At 38.6% G+C, this 19,659-nt stretch overlaps 1 protein-coding gene across 1 annotated transcript in view; it reads right to left on the bottom strand.

Annotated features, from left to right (window-relative positions):
* CUBN (cubilin) overlaps positions 1–19,659 on the bottom strand; it is a 261,490-nt gene that overhangs the window by 34,019 nt on the left and 207,812 nt on the right. The window contains exons 57-59 of the mRNA XM_004757571.3: positions 10,312–10,512; positions 7,599–7,728; positions 3,734–3,951 (exon numbers count right to left, since the gene is read on the bottom strand). Of these exons, the coding sequence (XP_004757628.1) occupies positions 3,734–3,951; positions 7,599–7,728; positions 10,312–10,512 (549 nt within the window). The remainder of the gene's footprint in view (positions 1–3,733; positions 3,952–7,598; positions 7,729–10,311; positions 10,513–19,659) is intronic.

Here is a 19,659-nt window from a genome sequence, read left to right on the forward strand (position 1 = left end):
TGTTCTTGTTAAATATGTGCTCGGGTGTTTAAAACCTTTGTCTCACCTTTGTCTGTGAGTCTGACCATATTGCCAACTGACTCATTCTCTATATGGCACTTACACAAGGAAGGGACAGGCAGTGGCCCTCATCCTCCTCACATTGACTGTGGACGACAGGGAGCTAGGAGCTTTAGTCACATGTCCCATATTTACAGCCTCTAGTCACTGACACCCCCTTTTCCCTGACGTTACCATCTTCTTTAGGGTGACGTCACATCCTTGCCCTTCTAAGACATGTCATCCCAAAGGGTCACTCTTTACTCTCTCCTAGGCTACTCACTGTTCCAAATGCCTACCAATCTCACACCTCATCAGGCCAGGGTCAGTTTCTGACCCTGACATTTTGCTGAAGTGTTATGAACACATTACTTTAAAAAACAAAATGGAATCACCACAGTATACTACACAAATAATGTACTTCGAATCCCCGATCTAATCAAATATCTAGAAGTTTGGTGTCTAATGTGATGACTGTGTCACGAACAAGACTGACGGAGCAGAACTCTCACATGAGACCAGGGCAGTGAGAAGCAGCAGGGGTTCTGAAAGCTTAAAAACATGTCTGCAAGTCTGAAATGCTTCACAAGACACACATGTAAGCCCAGTCATGGCCAAAGCAATCCCTGGGGGTCAAGGAGGGACAAAAGCTCAACTAGTAGAAATTTAATAAAATAAAGGTTACTTATAAACGTCAATTCTGCACTAGATAGCATTCCTATTTCAGCCAAATCCACAGGATTAATGGCTTCTTAAACTTTAGAAGACTCTTGATACCACTGACAATCAGACAAAAGCTCACTCTTTTAAGAAAAACACTCAGATAAATTCAGAGTTTCACAGATCCCTAATGCCCGGCACGATGGCTTTGCTGGTCATTTTCTCTCAGGATCAATTAATTATTCATGGAATGCTGGAGTGAAGGGGGAAAGGCAGATTCGCTTTATAGTTAGATGTTAGCCCCTGGGAAGGGGCTGCCTGCTTTCTCTGTACCTTATATCCCATCCATTAGGGGCCGTTAATACAGAAGTTCCACGAAAGAACAAAACTCAATTTCCCTACATATTTAGTAATTAACACAAACCATGGGATATTTGCCCCAAATCTTTCTGACCCATTAGCAATACAAATGAAGGAGTTGACCTCATAATCACATAGTTAAATGAGTGGGGCTCTCCACTGACTTCCGAAAAATCGAAGCAGATCTCTATAAAGTATTGTCAATTGTACCATCTAAATGGCAAATTTGCAAAACTCGAGTGTGTTAGTCAAGATGAACCAAACTGGAATGTTGCAGACTAAAATGGTCTCTTCGCGGCAATTATTTACACTGGGAAAATACTGTTTTCCAGGCTGAATTGACCGTTTTGGACACCTTGTCGAAAATTCATGTGACTGTTGAAAACTCGCTGTCAAGTCCATACAGGTGTTCTCACCTTTCTATGGGAAAAGGGGATGGTTTTAAATGCGTAAGACAGATGTGAAAGGTGCATCCTAGTGGCCAAGTCCAAGATTTTGTTTTTGTTTTTGTTTTTTAATCCAGATCTATAACTAGAAGAATTCAATCTATTCCTTTTTTTAATTTATTCATATTTATTTATTTTTTAAAATTTTTAAAATTTATTTTTATCATAATATTATTCATTGTTTTTTGCAGCACACCCAGTGCTCCATGCAATCCGTGCCCTCTCTAATACCCACCACCTGGTACCCCAACCTCCCACCCACCCGGCAAATCAGACCCCTCAGATTGCTTTTCAGAGTCCCTAGTCTCTCATGGTTCACCTCCCCTTCCAATTTCCCTCAACTCCCTTCTCCTCTCCATCTCCCCTTGTCCTCCATAATTGCTCTTTCCCCTAGTCCCTTACCACAAACAAACAAACAAAAAATGAAACAAAAGAAAATTGAGAAGTTATGCAGAATGATCAGTAAACTGATAAGTGTGTTCTTGAAGGCTTTGTGAAACCAAAGCAATTCAAGGCAACACTTAGCTTTTCAGTAAAAAACAAATTACTGATAGTGATTACTCAAAAGCACTTCTTCAATATTTCCAAGTGTCCAAGAACATTTATAAAGGTGAAAAAGAGGTAAAAGTCATCATCATGAAATGCAGTGATCACACCACTCTGACAACTAATGACATTCCATTTCTATTCCCTACACTTGAACCCTTCCAAGAACTGTGACCCGAGGAAAACAGTAACTGACCGAGAGAGCCTGTGGTTGTATGTGAACAATGCCTCTGATAGTGTAAGATTTTTCCTTCTGTGCCACTTTAGTTCAGTAAAATCACAGTGAGTCCAAATGCCTTCCTTGCAGCTCAGAAAAACAGTAATTAATGAGGCTAGTGAATGCTGCACTGACTCACTTGGGAAGCTTCATGCCGGGGACAACAGCAGAGAGCACTTTCAGACTATTTCAATGGTCAAGTGAGAATATATTAGGAAAAGGAAAAACAACTGGAAAGCAGGTAGCAAGAGCAAATGCAAATATATGTCATTTGATTCTAAAGTCTGTGCTAAAGGCAAGAATGTATGGGTTCTTTTGTGCAAAAATCTCCAAAGGAAAATGAATTTTTCTTTCAAAATAGCCTCTATGCTTTTTGTACGCCACTTCACTTAGACAAATTCTATTGAGGCGATATTCCCTGTCTGCCCGAGACTTGCTTTCAAGTGACTGTTGATATAGCTAAGTAGGAGAGGTGGCGAAGTGGTTTTCTGATACAATTAGTAATGATGTCTATGTTTTATTGGGAAGCCTTCACAACACAAGTGTCTAATTGCTTCCCTCAGGAAATGCACAGAAAAGTAACACATCAAATGTAAAGAAAGCCCAAGGTAAGCTTGGCTTTGGAGCAGAGGGATGAGAGTTATCTACAACATTCTCCCTTCTCAGTTTCTCTGAGATTCTTACCTTTCCTTCTTTTTTTTTTTTTTTTTTTAAGATTTTATTTATTTATTTGACAGAGAGAGAGAGAGAGAGAGAGAGATCACAAGTAGGCAGAGAGGCAGGCAGAGAGAGGGAGGGGAAGCAGGCTCCCCGCTGAGCAGAGAGCCCGATGCGGGGCTCGATCCCAGGACCCTGAGATCATGACCTGAGCCGAAGGCAGAGGCTTAACCCACTGAGCCACCCAGGCGCCCCTCTTACCTTTCCTTCTATTTCCATTCCCACTGCATCAGTTTGAACCTTCAACCTTTGCCATCCGGCATTCTGTAATGAGCTTCTTCTCAAGTCATCGGGTCCTCCTGCCCCAGCCTCCCTTCAGCCTGCTACCACTACCGTCTTTCCAGAAGTCAAGTCTGGTCATGCAGTTCTCACTTAAAATTCTCCCAAGGCTGTTCATCATTTTAAAGATAAAGTCAACACAGGTCGGTCATGAGACCTTTTTCTTGATGGAGCCCTTGCCTGCTTTTAGGCTAAACTTCTGCCATTTCCATCAGTGATAAAATGAGATTCAGGTCTCATCCGAGATGGTTGTGTAGAAAGACTTTATTGTTGTACACCAGAGAGGTATATTAGTTGAGTGTTTTTTTTTTAATCAAAATATATCATATATAACTTTTAAAACCAAAACTTCATGTGACATATTCCTCAAAATTTAAATGAAAAGCAACTTTAGTCAGGTGAAAAAAAAATAAGTAAAGCAGAAAAGCAACAGTCATGAATAATAGATTTACATATCCCAAATTCTTACCCAGCGTCTGCCAGAAAGATATTTTCCAACCTCTTGCTGTTTGAAATGAATCTGTCTTGAATACCAGAAGCAAACTGTGATTGCTGCTCTTAATATTGGGTGGAAGCTCAGAACCGCAGAATTTTCCAAGAAGGGGATCACTGACGTTAGAACCATCATATATTGCCAGGTAGTCTTGGGAGCAGAAGGTGGAGGGAACCACATCGAAATCACTAAACCTGCGGAATGAACCTTGTTAATACAGAAGTTCTCCATCCGGATTTCCATTACACTATAACTCTCGTTCTTGTAAAAACAAAAGGAAAAGCAAAACAAACAAACAAAAAAAAACAAGACAAAGGCTAGAAGCAGAACATCCATGCTTTACTTGACAGAAAGTACTAGAAACAATATGCTATTCTAATGACTGGATGGCTATAAGCAAATATTTATATTTAGGATCATTATAGTTGTTATAGGAACTTTACACCACATATCCCTAGCACTCTGCGTTCCTGACGTTTGGGAGAATTGCCCTTCTGGATACACTGTGAGGTTCTACATGGCCCTTAGACTTTCTTTTGTCCTAAGAAATATAAGCAGAAGTGATACATATTATGTTTTGGAAGGTGTTTTTTAAAAAAATTACTATTCAGTTTGTCTTCCCACCGCAGTGATGGGTCATGGATTCAAATGTAGAAATGAAGCATCCATCAGCCTGGCTGCTGAGTGACCAGGCCACACTGGACATCCTCATACAGGTGAGAAATCAACTCATTAAGCTACTGAGCGCTGGGCATGTTTGTTACCACTTACAACTATCTTGACAGATACGCCCTAAACTTCATTTAATGGCCTGAGATACTACTTTAATCTAAGGCCTATGCTCTGTCTTTTCAAGTAACTATTCCCAGAGTTTCCTAAACAAGCAAGGCTTTCTACATGGTTTATCTTTAGGGCTTTAGAATGGGTTTATTATTATTCTTAAATTTGTTTAAATTATTTGATATCCTGCCCTCATTTCTGTAGGTTCTCCTGCTTTCTCGGGTTTTTTTTTTTTTCTTTCTTTTTGCTAGCAGCTACAATAAATAATATATAACACAGAATAATTTGTGGAGCTCCTTCAGTTAAGTGTCTGACTCCTGATTTCAGCTCAGGTCCTGATCTCAGGGTCAGGAGATTGGGCTCTGTGCATAGCAAGGAGTCTGCTTGTCCCTCTCCTCCTTGGACTCTCTACCTCTGTCTCTCTCTCTCTCAAATAAAACAAATAAATAAATAGTCTTTAATACAGAATAATTTGAAGATATTTAATTTGAAAATTCCTTCTAAGAGCCTTAAGAAAAAAAGGATCTGTAAAATTTTTAAAAAGCCTTAATTAGTTCAATTTTTTCAAACTGACGATTAAGAACAAGATGAAAAATTCTTTATTTTCTTCAACCACATGTAATAGGTAATGCTCTTGTAAAAGAAGATGAAGGCAGAACAAGAGCTAGATAATTTCCCAAAATACTACATCTATTTTTATTCTCCTTGGGTAACACATTTAATTTTCTACAACATGAATCCATAAAGAAAGATAAAGATTTGAGTTTCCAAGAGGACTCAAAGCTGTTTTGACATCTTATTTTTTATCATTTTTCCAGAGAACAGATGATATCTGGAAAAGCCCATTGATAGAAAAGCTTATGTTGCCATGGTACTTTGAGAGCCCTGGTAGAAGAAATCATGTTTTACTAATGTTTACAACTTCTGCAAAAACTGGGCTAATATCTGTTTCATAGAATGTAGGTTCTTATAGTATAAAAAATTTCCCAACCATGCTAAAAGAATTTTGACTATGATAAGACCAAGCCCACACAGGAAATAGATATATGTTATCAACAGATACAGTATATATATATCACCTACAATCCTACCCATGTAGAAGCAAATACTGGGCCACCAAGGCACACGGCAAGAAAGAATCCTTATTCTGCCATTCTAGGCAGATGATCCTTCCATAGGGCCTCCTTTTTTGGACCATCTGGCATTTTTTGTTTATTCTTTTGTCCCTTAGACTTAAATGACTTTTTGGACCTTGGGGCACAGCTTCCTTACAAATAGTCCTGGGGTCGGGGGGTGGGGCATCTGCAGATTTCTTCAACATGCAGCCTCTAGACCATTTACTGTCTGGTAGAGGAACCCAATCAGACTGGATAAGACTTTTTTATAAAGACCCATTTGACATAGGTTCCTGGAGGCAAACTGCAGAGTATGCGATTTTAGGGATGAAAGTGATCACAGCCACTTGGTGGGGAGGTGGGTAAGAAAGATTCCAGCCCATCGAACTCCTATACAAAACTCTAGGTTGCTATGAAGTACACGAACTTTCAGAGCCCTCCGCCATACGCTGTATATCACTGAAACACAAGAGTTACAAATACGTCATCTCAGATGAATGTGGTTTTGAACTTTATCACTGATAACTGGAGGTTATGGTCCTTAATCAGTGCTGTGGGGAGTAGGTAGGATTAGGGGAGCGTTTTACTGATGATGTAAGCAGTATCATAAGGCACCAGTGTAGAGGTGTTCTGATACATGGATAAAAATACATTTCTCAAGTAGTCAGGAAATATTTGCCCTTCAAGAAATAGCATAGGGAAATATTAACAGCATGGCTTTGGGAGAAAATATGATGTGAATTCAGATTCTGACTTTTCATTTAGTAGCATATCACACTGAGAAAGTAATTTGACCTGTCTGAGCTTCAATTTTCTCATCAGTAAAATGGGTTTAATAATACATGCCTCATATAACTGTTTTAAGAATGAAAGAAGAAAAAAACCATAAAAACAAAAACCGAACAGGAGCGCCTGGGAGGCTCAGTTGGTTAAGTGGCTGCCTTCGGCTCGGGTCAGTGTTCTGGGACTGAGCCCCACATCAGGCTCCCTGCTCTGCGGGGAGTCTGCTTCTCCCTTTCCCTCTGCTGCTCTGCCTACTTGTACTCTCTATCTCTGTCAAATAAGTAAGTAAGTAAGTAAATAGATAAATAAATAAATCTTTAAAAACAAAACAAACAAAAAGAATGAAAGAAGAGAACTATGGAAAGTATCAATTAAAGTTCCAATAAATGGGGGCACCTGAGTGGGTTAAAGCCTCTGCCTTCGGCTCAGGTCATGATCCCAAGGTTCTGGGATCAAGCCCCGAATTGGGCTCTCTGCTAGGCAGGGAGCCTGCTTCCCCCTCTGTCTGCCTGACTCTCTGCCTACTTGTGATCTCTGTCTGTCAATTAAAAAAATAAAATTTTTAAAAAATAATAATAGGGCTGCCTGGGTGGCTCAGTGGGTTAAGCCTCTGCCTTCAGCTCAGGTCATGATCTCGGGGTCCTGGGATCAAGTCCCGCATCGGGCTCTCTGCTAGGCAGGCAGGGAGCCTGCTTCCTCCTCCCTCCCTTCCTCTCTCTCTCTGCCTGCCTCTCTGCCTACTTGTGATCTCTCTCTGTCAAATAAATAGAATCTTTAAAAATAATAATAATAATAATAAAGTTCCAACAAATGAAAGTGCCCCAAAAATGAAAATTACTCTCTCTTGCTGCTTCCAAAACAGGCTTAAATTTTTACAGTCCATTATACAAAGGCTACACTCACTCCTTTGAGCCTTCTGGAAAATGACAACACTCATTTTCACTGGTGGAGTGCCTGTTTTCCCCCTTAATCCCTACTGGCTTGCATGGAAGGCGGGACACCCATTTTCCAGATTTATACTAACAAACAAGAACTTCACTCTCCCTTCTTCAGGGTTCTCTTATATACCTCCTGTAAAAATCAGTGTTCCTTATTATAAAGGAATATCTTTTCTGCAAGTAGAGCTGACCCAACTGCAGAGAAGGTACATTTGTCTTACATACTTCAGCTGAAGCACTCTGTCATCTCTAGCGATGATGGTGTACGAACAGTGTATGTCGTTAGGGTAGTCCGAATACGAATAGGCAGGGCTCTTGATGACCCCGGTGGAGAAGTTGAACACTCCCCCACAGGCTGCAGAAGAAGACAGAGAACGATTATTGCTCAGAGCGTGAAAGAGTAATTTTGAGGTATTCTTTACAATTGCACCTTTTTTCCTTAAGAGAGATGCCAACCATTTGCCTTAAAGAACTTAAATCTCCCTTCGTGGTTGTTTACAAACAGTATTGATGTTTTTCACTAAGGTCAGGGGAAGAGACAATAAGGGAGTAGAAGTGGGGAGAATATTTTAAGACACACCTTGGAATGGAATTCATCAATTCAATGTGACCAGAGTGAAAACAATGAGAATGCACATTTCACGTGTTGGGGTCCATTCCCTGTATTTAACGAACAGATTGAGAGGGATGACAGAGGTAACTGGAAGCTGAGAAAAGGCACGCAGAGTCCAAGGCATGTGGTGGGCATCTGGGCCCAGGAAGGACTGCGATCCAGAGATCTATAATATAGGTTAAATATCTTAAATATAGAGTTTCCTCCGTCAAGACAGAGTATTATAATGTGAAGTACTAGAAACAGTTTTTGGAACTTTCAAGTTTAGTTCCCTTTGGGCATTCAAGTGGGGTCCTTTGCGTTTCCCATTTAGTTGTGAGCCTCGTAAGGGCTGTATTTGCCCAAATTTGTATTCCTGCTCCTCAGCAAGTGCAAGGCTAGACCCACTCCCCGCCCTGACTCCAGCAATCAACAGCCCAGAACTGTTAGTTGTTTCTATTAGTCAATAAAACCACAGCCATAAAACGACCATAAAAACCCCATTATAAAAAACATTAAATTAGTATTATTTCTGTTTGGCCTTACATATAAGGAGGATGAGCACATGCTGCACAATGATGGAAACTGCCCCACTCATTGCAGGGAGAAATGCTTCTATTTTATTTTATGATTCTCAAATTATAATGTTAGTAGTATATTTTGATGATATTTCTCTGGTTTATATACTGTCAGCAGAGATATTCCATTTACATCTCTTAGAAATGATAAATAAATCGTAGCTGCCATTTAAGGTTGTTTGTTTGTTTGTAAGCCCACATTTCGAGGAAGGCTATTCTCTACACGTACCCATAAGTATACACAGTCTGAGACCCCTGGGGACAACTGTAGTGAATTAAAAGTTAGATTAGTGGGGAGCCTGGGTGGCTCAGTGGGTTAAAGCCTCTGCCTTTGGCTCAGGTGATGGTCTCAGGGTCCTGGGATCAAGCCCCGCATAGGGCTCTCTGCTCATCAGGGAGCCTGCTTCCCCCCTCTCTCTCTGCCTGCCTCTCTGCCTACTTGTGATCTCTGTCTGTCAAATAAATAAATAAAATCTTTTAAAAAAGTTAGATTTGTGTAGCCATTATTCTATTTCAGCTTACAGACAATTATGTGGTTTCTGAAAGCTTATCAATGTCCAAATAACTCCCAAATTTGTACCTGTCAGGATTTGAAATCTTAATGCCAACACTTTTTAAATGGCACTCTCACAGTAGATATGGTAAACCTTATATAAGGGATTTTGGGAAAATGAGAGATTAAAGAGTAGAAGATCATAAAGCAGCATGTAAGTCTCCAACATACCAGTGGGACTAAAAGAATAAACAAACTGATGCTCTTCTTTATACAACAAGAAAACCAGGGGAAGGGACCCTCACTGTGCCCAAATCTATTTTGGATGTGCCCACAGACCTACGGAGTCACACACAGTGACACCTTCCAAATGGGGTCAGGACTCAGGTAACAGCTAATATGAATGACTTGTAAAGGTCTTTTTCATGAGTAGAGAGTTTCAAGACTTTTTTGTGGATGGGAATAGTAATTTATTTGAAAGAAAATGATTTAACTTTAGTAATGACCTTGGTCACATAAAGAAAAAACAAAACAAGCTTTTATCAGATGTATGTGTCCATTTCACTGAAACTAGGATGATGTGGTAAAAATGTCAGTAAGCTAACCACACTTACTGCAGGAGAGGAAAAGATAACTGAAAATAGGGAAATAGAATCTTGTGATTTTGAAACATAGGATTAAATTGTCTACAGACAATGAAAAATGAAAAGATCCTAGTAACTACAAAGGTTTTTGCTCATCCCATGACTTGTCTTCTCACTTTGCCTTTGAAATGGAAAACTTGCAAATTACAATATAGCTGAATACATTAATCTTTTCTTTTCCTTAAGACCTTATGCTTTTGTATTATCAAAAAGTCCTTTCCTCCCTGAAGATTATAAAGATATTTTCTTCTGTTTTTTTCTAAATTTATAAAATACTGTTTTTCACATTAGCAGAGTGACTTGGAGAAATGAGACAGGCATCTGGATAGTCTAGGCCAAAAAGACACCTTTACATAACTTACTACCAACTAAAGACAGCAGGAATGCTCATTTTAACTTTAATTATCAACATAAATCTCAATCTTGCATTTGATTTTCAAAGAGTAGTTCTAGCTAAAGTTCCTGTAGAAGGTTCTCCCCAGTATTTTTGACCAGGCATCTCTTTGATCATTTTTCCCCTTAAAGTGCCCAAGTCTTCAAGCTGGTGATGTATGAATCACAATTAAAAGTCCTTAAGGGAACTAACTAAGAAAAGTAGTAAATTCCAGACTCTATCGTTAGGGCTACTCACGGGTGATCTTATAGTTAAACTTGAATCCAAGGTCTGTGATGTGCGCATTAGAGTAGAAGTTGAGCATCACTGGGCCTAGGAGGGTGACTGGAGACAGGATTTCATCGCCACACACGGTGGCAAAAGGCGTGGAAGAGAAGTTGGAAACCCTGATGATGTGGACGCCATCACTGGCACAGCTTCCGGTTACGGCCGAGCGCGCTGTAGGGAATGACCAGCATTATAATCAGAAGCAGTGCAAGGGATTGGTGCTATAAACTCTCAGACAAAAAAAAAAAAAAAGAAAAAAAAAGAAATGTAATGAAGATTCATGCAATTTACATAGAAATTAAAATGAGAGTCAAGAGCTCTTTTGCTAAGTCACTGTTTAACTTGGTGTCCTGATGAAACAGTGTCTACCCAAGTTACAAATCAAGCACAGGTCTGAGGAAAGAGGTAGAACTTCACAACAGATAAATCCCGCTTTCAAACAATCCAGAATTTTCTTCCTTTATAAAGTGGCTCCTTTAATTCCGTGACATATAAATGTCCTGCCAGGGACACTTGGCTCCATGAGAAGACACGATTTTGCTGTAACGTTGGGAGGTACTAGTGGCATGGAGTGGGGAGGAATGTCATTGAACACCGTCCTCTGCTCAGGGCAAGCCCACACCTCCCCAACCTCCCACCACCACAAAATCACCTGACCCAAAATGTCAACAGCACTGCTTTGGCAAAACCTTGCTTTAACTTCACACTTATATACAGATAAGGGACTCCAACCATGAGAGAGAATTAGAAATTCCTTAGTGTTTAATGAACAGCATTTTTAAATGTTCACACAAACAACATTAACTTGAGTTTAGTGACCGTTAAACATCCAACATTGTTTTGTCTTCTGAATATATATGCACAGAAATACATACTCTGACCCATTCCAAAGAGAAATGCAAAACCTAATAAACAAAAAATTAAAAAGACTTATCACTGCTCCTTAGGCAGCCATTTTTACAGGTAATTGTACTGTGAAAACATTAATTGGGGTCATACTGTGCATGATCTTTTGCAAATTATTTTTTTATTAACATAAAATAACATAACCATGTATTTATGTGATTTTTCTTTTTTTTAAAAGGTTTATTTATTTTTAAAGGTTTTATTTATTCACTTGACAGAGAGACAGAAATCACAAGTAGGCAGAGAGGCAGGCAGAGAGAGAGAGAGAGAGAGAGAGAGAGGAAGGGAAGCAGGCTCCCTGCTGAGCAGAGAGCCAGAGGCGGGGCTTAATCCCAGGACCCTGAGATCATGACCTGAGCAGAGGGCAGAGGCTTTAACCCACTGAACCACCCAGGAACCCGTGATTTTTCTTTTGAAAACATTGAATTAAATGCATACATAAGATTCTAATATAGAGATGCACCATGTTAAGTTCAATTAATCCCCGCTTGTTTGCTAATTCTATCTTTTCCATCTTATTTTGATTAAAAATACTATTGACACATTCTTGTACGTAGATATTAGCTGAAGTTACTCATTATTTCCTTAGGATACATCTTTAGAAGCTGAGTTACTGGTACTAAGGTAAGATTGTTTTTCAAGTTTATCAAATGGCCCTTTGGAAAGGTGTTATCAGTTCAGAGCACCAGGACCCTTGGGGTAGCTGACATTTTCTCCAATCCTAGATTTCCAACCCCCTGGGGACAAACCTTACCTCATTAACAATCACGCCCCATTTAGCCCTCCCTCTTTACTGATCTCCCCAGCCCTTGGCAACCACTAACCTACTTTCAGTCTTTATGGATTTGTCCATTCTGCACAACTCCCATAAAAAGAATCACATAATATGTAGTCTTTTGTGACCAGCTGCTTTTATTAACATGATGTGTTCAAGGTTCACCCATGTTGAAGCAGCCATCAGAACCCCATTCCTTCCAAGGTGGAATGGTATTCCATTGTAGGGATAGACCACAGTTTGTTTATCCATTTAGCAATTAATGGGCATTTGGTTTGCTTCTACCTTTTGGCTATTATGAATAATGCTACAGTGTTCACGTACAGGGTTTTGTGTAGATATATGCCTTCACTTCTCTTGGGTACCTAAGCAGGAGTGGAATTGATGACTCATACGGTAACTCTCTCTTTCACATTTTGAGGACCTATGTGACTATTTTCCAAAGAGACTGCACTACTTTACCACCCCACCAGCACCATATGAGGGTTCCAATTTCCCACATCCTCACCAACACTTATTATTGTCTGTCTGCCTTTATTTAGCTATCTTAGTGGGTATGAAGTGATACTCATTATGGTTTTTTTTTTTAAGATTTTATTTATTTATTTGACAGAGAGAAATCACAAGTAGACAGAGAGGCAGGCAGAGAGAGAGAAAGGGAAGCAGGCTCCCTGCTGAGCAGAGAGCCCGATGCGGGACTCAATCCCAAGACCCCGAGATCATGACCCGAGCCGAAGGCAGAGGCTTAACCCACTGAGCCACCCAGGCGCCCCTCATTATGGTTTTAATCTGCATTTCCCTATGACTAATGATGCTAAACAGCCTTTCATGTGCTTATTATCCATTTGCATATCCTCTTTGAAGAAATGTCTATTCAGATCTTTTGCCATTTTAAAATTAGGTTATACATTTTTATTGTTGAGTTTTAAGAGTTCTTTTATATTCTGGATACTAGCATGGGCATACATTTCTATTTCTTTGAGTAAATACCTAAAGGTGGAATTGCTGGGCCAGAAATTATAGTTCTATGGATGACCATAATCATAATCATGATTAAACAGGAAAATCACAGAACAAAAGGAAATACACTGATGCTAGATTAAAAACCTGGTTCCACTTTGATCAAATGGCTTGCTATACAGCTATTCATTAAGTATTAGAGCATTAGTTTTTAAGTTGTTGACCTAATGACATAGACTATCACAGTGGTGACTGTCTTAGGAAATTAAGGAAGCGTTGTGAACTATAAGGTAAAATGTGTCATATACTTGATCATGTTTCCAAAATATTAAAGGAACTAGTCCAGTTCTAGAAAGTTCATGAAATAGCAGTGGTATATCTAATATCAACACAACCAAAACTCATTAAGTGTTTATAAAAGATCCATATTCAACAATAAGGAAGTTGGGCAAGGGAGAGGCAGAGGAAGTTGAGAGAGGATTTTTATCTTTTTTCTTTTCTTTCTTTTTTTTTTCTTTCTTTTTTTTTTGTAGATGGCAAGAGAGTATCCATTACACCAATCAAAATGATCTGCTCATTCACACAGCCTGACTCAAAAAAATTGAAAAAGTTATGATACTTGGCAAGTTGCTTGATGGATGAGATATTCTTATATCTTTTCCAACAGTCATTTTGTTAAGGTAGGATGTCCTTCCAAATTTTACCCATAAAAAGTCAAGTATTACATAATATCAGAATTTTTAAAATTATCTGAAGTCTAAGAGCATATCAAGGTTTAGCATAAGCAAGGTAGTATACAAGAAAATGAGCTATAACTGTGTCAAGGGGCATAAAGTCATTCACACATATACATCTTTTTCTCAAGCTCTATTTTTCACATCACTGCATTAGAGCAAAGAGATCAACCCCAATTCTTCAATGACAAGATACTTGGTGACAAAGACCACAGTCATCAGAAAATAATGATATTAAACATTTTTCCATAATCATAGGGGGAACCAATTGAGTATGTGATCAAAATATACGCAAAACGCTCAAGTGGAATATAGTTAAAGACAACTAGCATGATTGCCTTCCAGGGAGGAAAAAGGAATTTAGTCAAGATTTGAAAAAGTTCTTCAAGGACAAAGATAAATACTAAAGTTGAATTTATGGCAGAGAAGTAATAGTTATTAGACATATGAGAACCCATGTCATGGAAAAAGGAACTCTAGTCATTCTTAATTCTATCCTCAGTAAGTAATTTGATTTGACATCTCTGAGGTATTGAGGTATGAATCTATCCTCCAGGATTTGTTTTTATGATTATTTTCCATCCTTCTAAAAAACTTTTAAGAGATGTTTATTGTTTGAAATGGGTAAGGCTCTATCCAGTGTATTGAAATATAATTTTTATCATAGTCTTCAAGACTTTATTACAGAGGAACCTTCAATTCTGAATTCCATCATGGTTCCAAGAACTTGGAAGAGAAATGAAAGGAAACCAGGAAGGAGTAACTCAGCAAATAATATAAACTGGTGAAATTTAGGTTCAGAGTACAATTTTTCTCTAGAGCCATAGACAGAGAGGCAGAGATATGGAAGAGGACTAAGGAATAGGGGGAGATCATTTGGGTTGAAATATTTTAATAGTGTGGCTAAGATCAACTCTTAGCAGTAAACAGTAAAGGGCTCTAGGGAGAAATACAGGAATTAGGGGGCGGCAAATCCCAATTAAACAGTAGCTTGGAGACTGGATTGCTCAATGAGGAATGATCGAGTGGGACAGAGAAGCATGTGCCAGCGTAGAACTAAGTTCCACAGGGTGTGCAGACCAAAGTCTTATTACACGGGCAAGCAAGGAATCCCACATAACTGCACTGTCTGCTCTAGGGTCTGGCCAATTTTAATAAATCATCAGTAGGAACTATTTCAAAAGAAGCACTGCCCAATGGTTTCTAAAATAATAAATTGTGAATTGTGCCTACATTCTGATTTCTTTAGAAATAGTTAAGTAAAGCAAAGAGAAGAAACGATAAGTAGCTAGGTAATGCCATTTAAAAAAAAAAGCAACTTAGATTACATGGTGGGGGAAATGTGAACTAAGACAACTGACAAAACCTGATTTTTGGTGGGAAAAAGGGCAAAAGGAAAAATCTAAAGCTAAATTTTCTTTTCTTTTTCCATTTTAGCTTTATATCAGGTGTAAACTGTAAAGCAGAACTTCTGAGCTAATTTTTTAAAAGTCAGGCAAATATTACAAAAGACTTCCCATCTGGCTGCTCTGTTAATCTAGACTTATTTTTCTTCGGAGCTTCTGAGGCCATCTCTAGAGGACAGCAAGCAAAAACAGCTGTCCTTCTGTTTCTCTCCACTGTCTGTGCTAAGATACTACTCTACTATTCAATTCTTATTAAGAGAGGAGAGACTGTGGACTCTGAGAAACAAACTGAGGGTTCTGGAGGGTGGGGGGTTGGGTGAGCCTGGCGGTGGGTATTAAGGAGAGCACATACTGCATGGAGCACTGGGTGTGGTGCATAAACAATGAATGCTGGAACACTGAAAAGGAATAAATTAAAATAAAATGCACATAAAATATATTAAATCCACAGCAGCTAAACTAAGAACTCTGACTTGTGTTGGGAGAATATTTATTAAAGCATCTGGAGATTCTGTAATCTCATTATAAATAAAGTCTTAGATGAAAGAGGATTCATGAAACGATGGATAAAACCACCAAGATAGTCAGTCATATGGCCCTTAAAAGGACAAATTCAGTTAATAGGGACTGTGAATTTCACATTTCTGTAAGAAAGTAACTTTTATAAAAGCAATTTAAACTCCTTTTTACTATAACATGCTAAAAAGAAAAAAAGGAAAGAAAGAGTTACTCTGGATCTGAGAGAAACTGAGTTTAGAATTTGCCTAGATGTAGGATTTTTTAGTGAAGAATTTCTAAGCTTCTCATTGTCACCAAGGTGAATCAGTGTTTTTACTGAATTTTAATGACAAAAGAATCAAGATATAGAAGGCAGTCACTTGACATAGACTACCTCATCTGCTAAGTGCTTTATCTATACAGTAAAGAGTAAAAATAAATCGTCTATAATCTTCCCCAGCAACTTCAAGGCATCTACTTGGGCATATGAATAATGAAAACACAAAAATACACTTTTTGACTGTTCAGTATTTGGGAAAATAATTTTTAATAAAATTAATAAAATAAAATTTAATAATCTCTGATTCAAAATATGTACAAACAGTGACAATTTCTCTCTTATGCTTTGTAGTTAGCTTTTGTCTGTTTCTGGGGTTTCATTTTTGACCACAAGAAACATTTTAAAGATTTTATTTATTTGACAGAGAGAGATCACAAGTAGGCAGAGAAGCAGGAAGAGAGAGAGAGAGAGGAGGAAGCCGACTCCCTGCAGCGCAGAGAGCCCGATGCGGGACCCGATCCCAGAACCCTGAGATCATGACCTGAGCCGAAGGCAGCGGCTTAACCTACTGAGCCACCCAGACGCCCCAAGAAACATTTTAAATTTGTCATTTCTCTACCATATTTTAGAAATTGTGAAGCCACTTTTAAGACTACCAAGAGCCATTTCAATCTAGAGATGATATTCAGGAAAAAAAAAAAAGTTGCCTTGTAAATGATCAAATGGAAATTTCTTCCATGACTTTTAATTGATTTCACTGGAATTTTTATACTTCATAAGTGATTATACAGAAAAGATGAGAAGTCCATAGTTCATACAATGACTATTATTGGAATAATCATGATGAGAAACTTAGGCCAACATAACATAACATAACATAACATAACATACAATTTCTGAGCAACTTACTTTTTAGTGGAATGTAGGTCTCTAAACCTTTGTAATCTTCCTATGGTGAAAACACCAGCGTGCGCTTCAATAATCAGAATGATAACCTGACTGGTAAAACCTTTCTTAACAAGTTGTTAGTATTTGGGAGACATGACATATGAACAAGTCTCTGTTCCCATTGTATTCTGCAGCCCGGGATAGCCCATCTTTTTCTTGCTAGATCTACCTTTCGCATTAATGGCCCACCAAAAGAACAGGTCTGGAACCCTCATCTCTGCTGAGATCAACATGGGCTCTGTTGGCACGCTGCGCTCAGAAATGTTTAGACATGTGGTTAGAGTCTTTTAGAAATAGTTCCTTTGGCCTAGAGCAGTTAGAAAGGCCAAGGCTTCTGGGAAAAACTGAGTTTTTTTGGGAACAATCTTCAGTCTTATTACTACATCCTGAAGATCAATTCCTCAGGCTCACTTTAGAAGGGGCAGAAAGTTATTTTCACTGTAGCAAATAAATCTCTAGTTTGTTAATACTATTCAGTGAACATCAGCATTGGTCTGATTAGTGATAAGAATCTAATTATAAGATAAATCTGATTAATGTTGCCTATTTTGAGAATTATCATAATCCAATTACTCTATAGCCAGAAATTACTCACTTAAACAAGCTGAGTACCTTTAACACTGGAAATGTCACAAGACATTATCAGAAAGTTATCATATTTTAAAAAATCAGCTCTTCAATTGAGTGAGGGTTAGCCAATCTGGAATACCTCAATCTGGAAAAGCTAAGCACCTGTTTGCAGGCAATATAGTAAGGGTGTGTCTGGAGATCTTGACTGGTGGCGGCAAAAATAACAAAACAGTGGGCATTCATCAATGACAGTTCACAAAATAGGCTTCTACAAGCATGATCTGACTTTTATAACTACTGTAACTACTATTCCGTATTTTTAAAAATTCAAGTGATTGTGAAAGATTAATTTGCACAAAGTCACATGACTAGTACATGGCTGACCTGGCAGCAAGATCCATCCTAAAATATTGGGCTCTCTCCTACCACTCCCCACACTCAGTGTTCCACCAGAGTATGCTTGCCCCTTAATCCCACCTGGTCAGCTGAACTCAGGAGCTACTGTTACGGTCAGTATAGGTTTCTTTGTAATAATACGTACACCATTGGTATTGGCAATGTTTTCCGTGGCTATGGTATGTAGTGTATTTACCAACGTCTCCTTTTTTAGCCTAAATGATATGGACATATGACATTCTTGTGTTTATGTAATTTAATGAGAACAAATGCACAATCCAAGTCACATCCTTTCTTCCTATCATTAAGATAACTTTTCCCCAGGGCACCTGGGTGGCTCAGTGGGTTAAAGCCTCTGCCTTCAGCTCAGGTCATGATCCCAGGGTCCTGGGATCGAGCCCCGCGTTGGGCTCTCTGCTCAGTGGGGAGCCTGCTCACTCCTCTCTCTCTGCCTGCCTCTCTGCCTACTTGTGATCTGTCAAATAAATAAACAAAAATCTTTAAAAAAAAACAGATAACTTTTCCCTGATTAAAAAGATAACAGAAGAGGTATAAAGAAAATACATATCACCTATAAATGTATGTATGGGGTAATAATTTTTACAGTAATGCTTAATAGCCTTATGCATCTCTTTTTCTTAAATAGAACATTAGATCATTTTAGATAAACTGTTTTACCTTCCCCTAAAACTTTATATATTGTGAATGCATTTTTATATTACTGGAATTTTGTACAAGCAAAAGCTGAAAAGATGTATTTTACTTCATGTTCCATTTTTTTTTTAAGATTTATTTGTTTATTTATTTGACAGAGAGAGAGAGAGATCACAAGTAGGCAGAGAGGCAGGCAGAGTGAGAGGGGGAAGCAGGCTCCCCACAAAGCAGAGATCCCGATGCGGGGCTCGATCCCAGGACCCTGAGATCTTGCCCCGAGCGGAAGGCAGAGGCTTAATCCACTGAGCCACCCAGGTGCCCCTCATGTTCCATTTTTATAGTGACATACATTGATTCATACTTGGCATTTTAGCTAACACATGTGCCAAAATTTCATCTTGTAGAGATGTAGGAAAAGGAGGTCACAGAAAAAGGAAAAGGTGAGAGAGGCTTTGTATGATTTATCAGTGTGTGAGTACTGACGTGTCATTCCTATTTTCATGAAACATAAATTTTCTGAATGCTGAATACTGTAGGAAATTTTGCTCACTGTAACTTTTCACTGGCAAGGGAGACCCAACCCAAAGAGAAATAAATTTTGATTATGCAGAGGTAGCTTGACAAATTTAGAAACTAAGCATAATTTAGAAATGGAAAATTAATTTGTAAAAAATATTAAATGACTGAATGGCTAAAAATACCCATCTACTTGAAGAGATGTTTTTTTCTAAACTGTGTCCCAGCAGCTACAAAACATCAAGTGTTGTCTATTGTGGTCAGAGCCAGCCCAAACAAACAGGCTTACCACCCCCTTTGACAATATCCCATTTCCTGGAGCTATGGGATGAACCCAAAGGGACACTTGTGGTTAGGGGGTTCACAATCCCTATGGGATTGTTGAAGATCAAAGACAGAAAGGAGGTGAAAGGGGTCCCATGGTAACATTGAATCAAACTAGAGTGCATTTATTATATTTATTTATTCATACTTTCAACATTTATTGAGCACCTACTCTGAGTAAGATAGTTTCTCTTGTTAGTGTTCGGTGTTTACACATGCGTGCAGGTGTGTGTATGCACAAAGCACAAATGAATACATTGAAAACAATTATTAACATGTAATACCTTCCAGACTTTTTTTCTTTAAGCAATTTACATGATGCTTGTGTTCTTAAAGCTCTTACGTTACTTT

This window comes from Mustela putorius, unplaced genomic scaffold, assembly GCF_011764305.1.
Source record: "Mustela putorius furo isolate JIRA1106 unplaced genomic scaffold, ASM1176430v1.1 tig00003913_pilon_pilon_pilon, whole genome shotgun sequence".
In the NCBI taxonomy this organism is placed as follows: domain Eukaryota; kingdom Metazoa; phylum Chordata; class Mammalia; order Carnivora; family Mustelidae; genus Mustela; species Mustela putorius.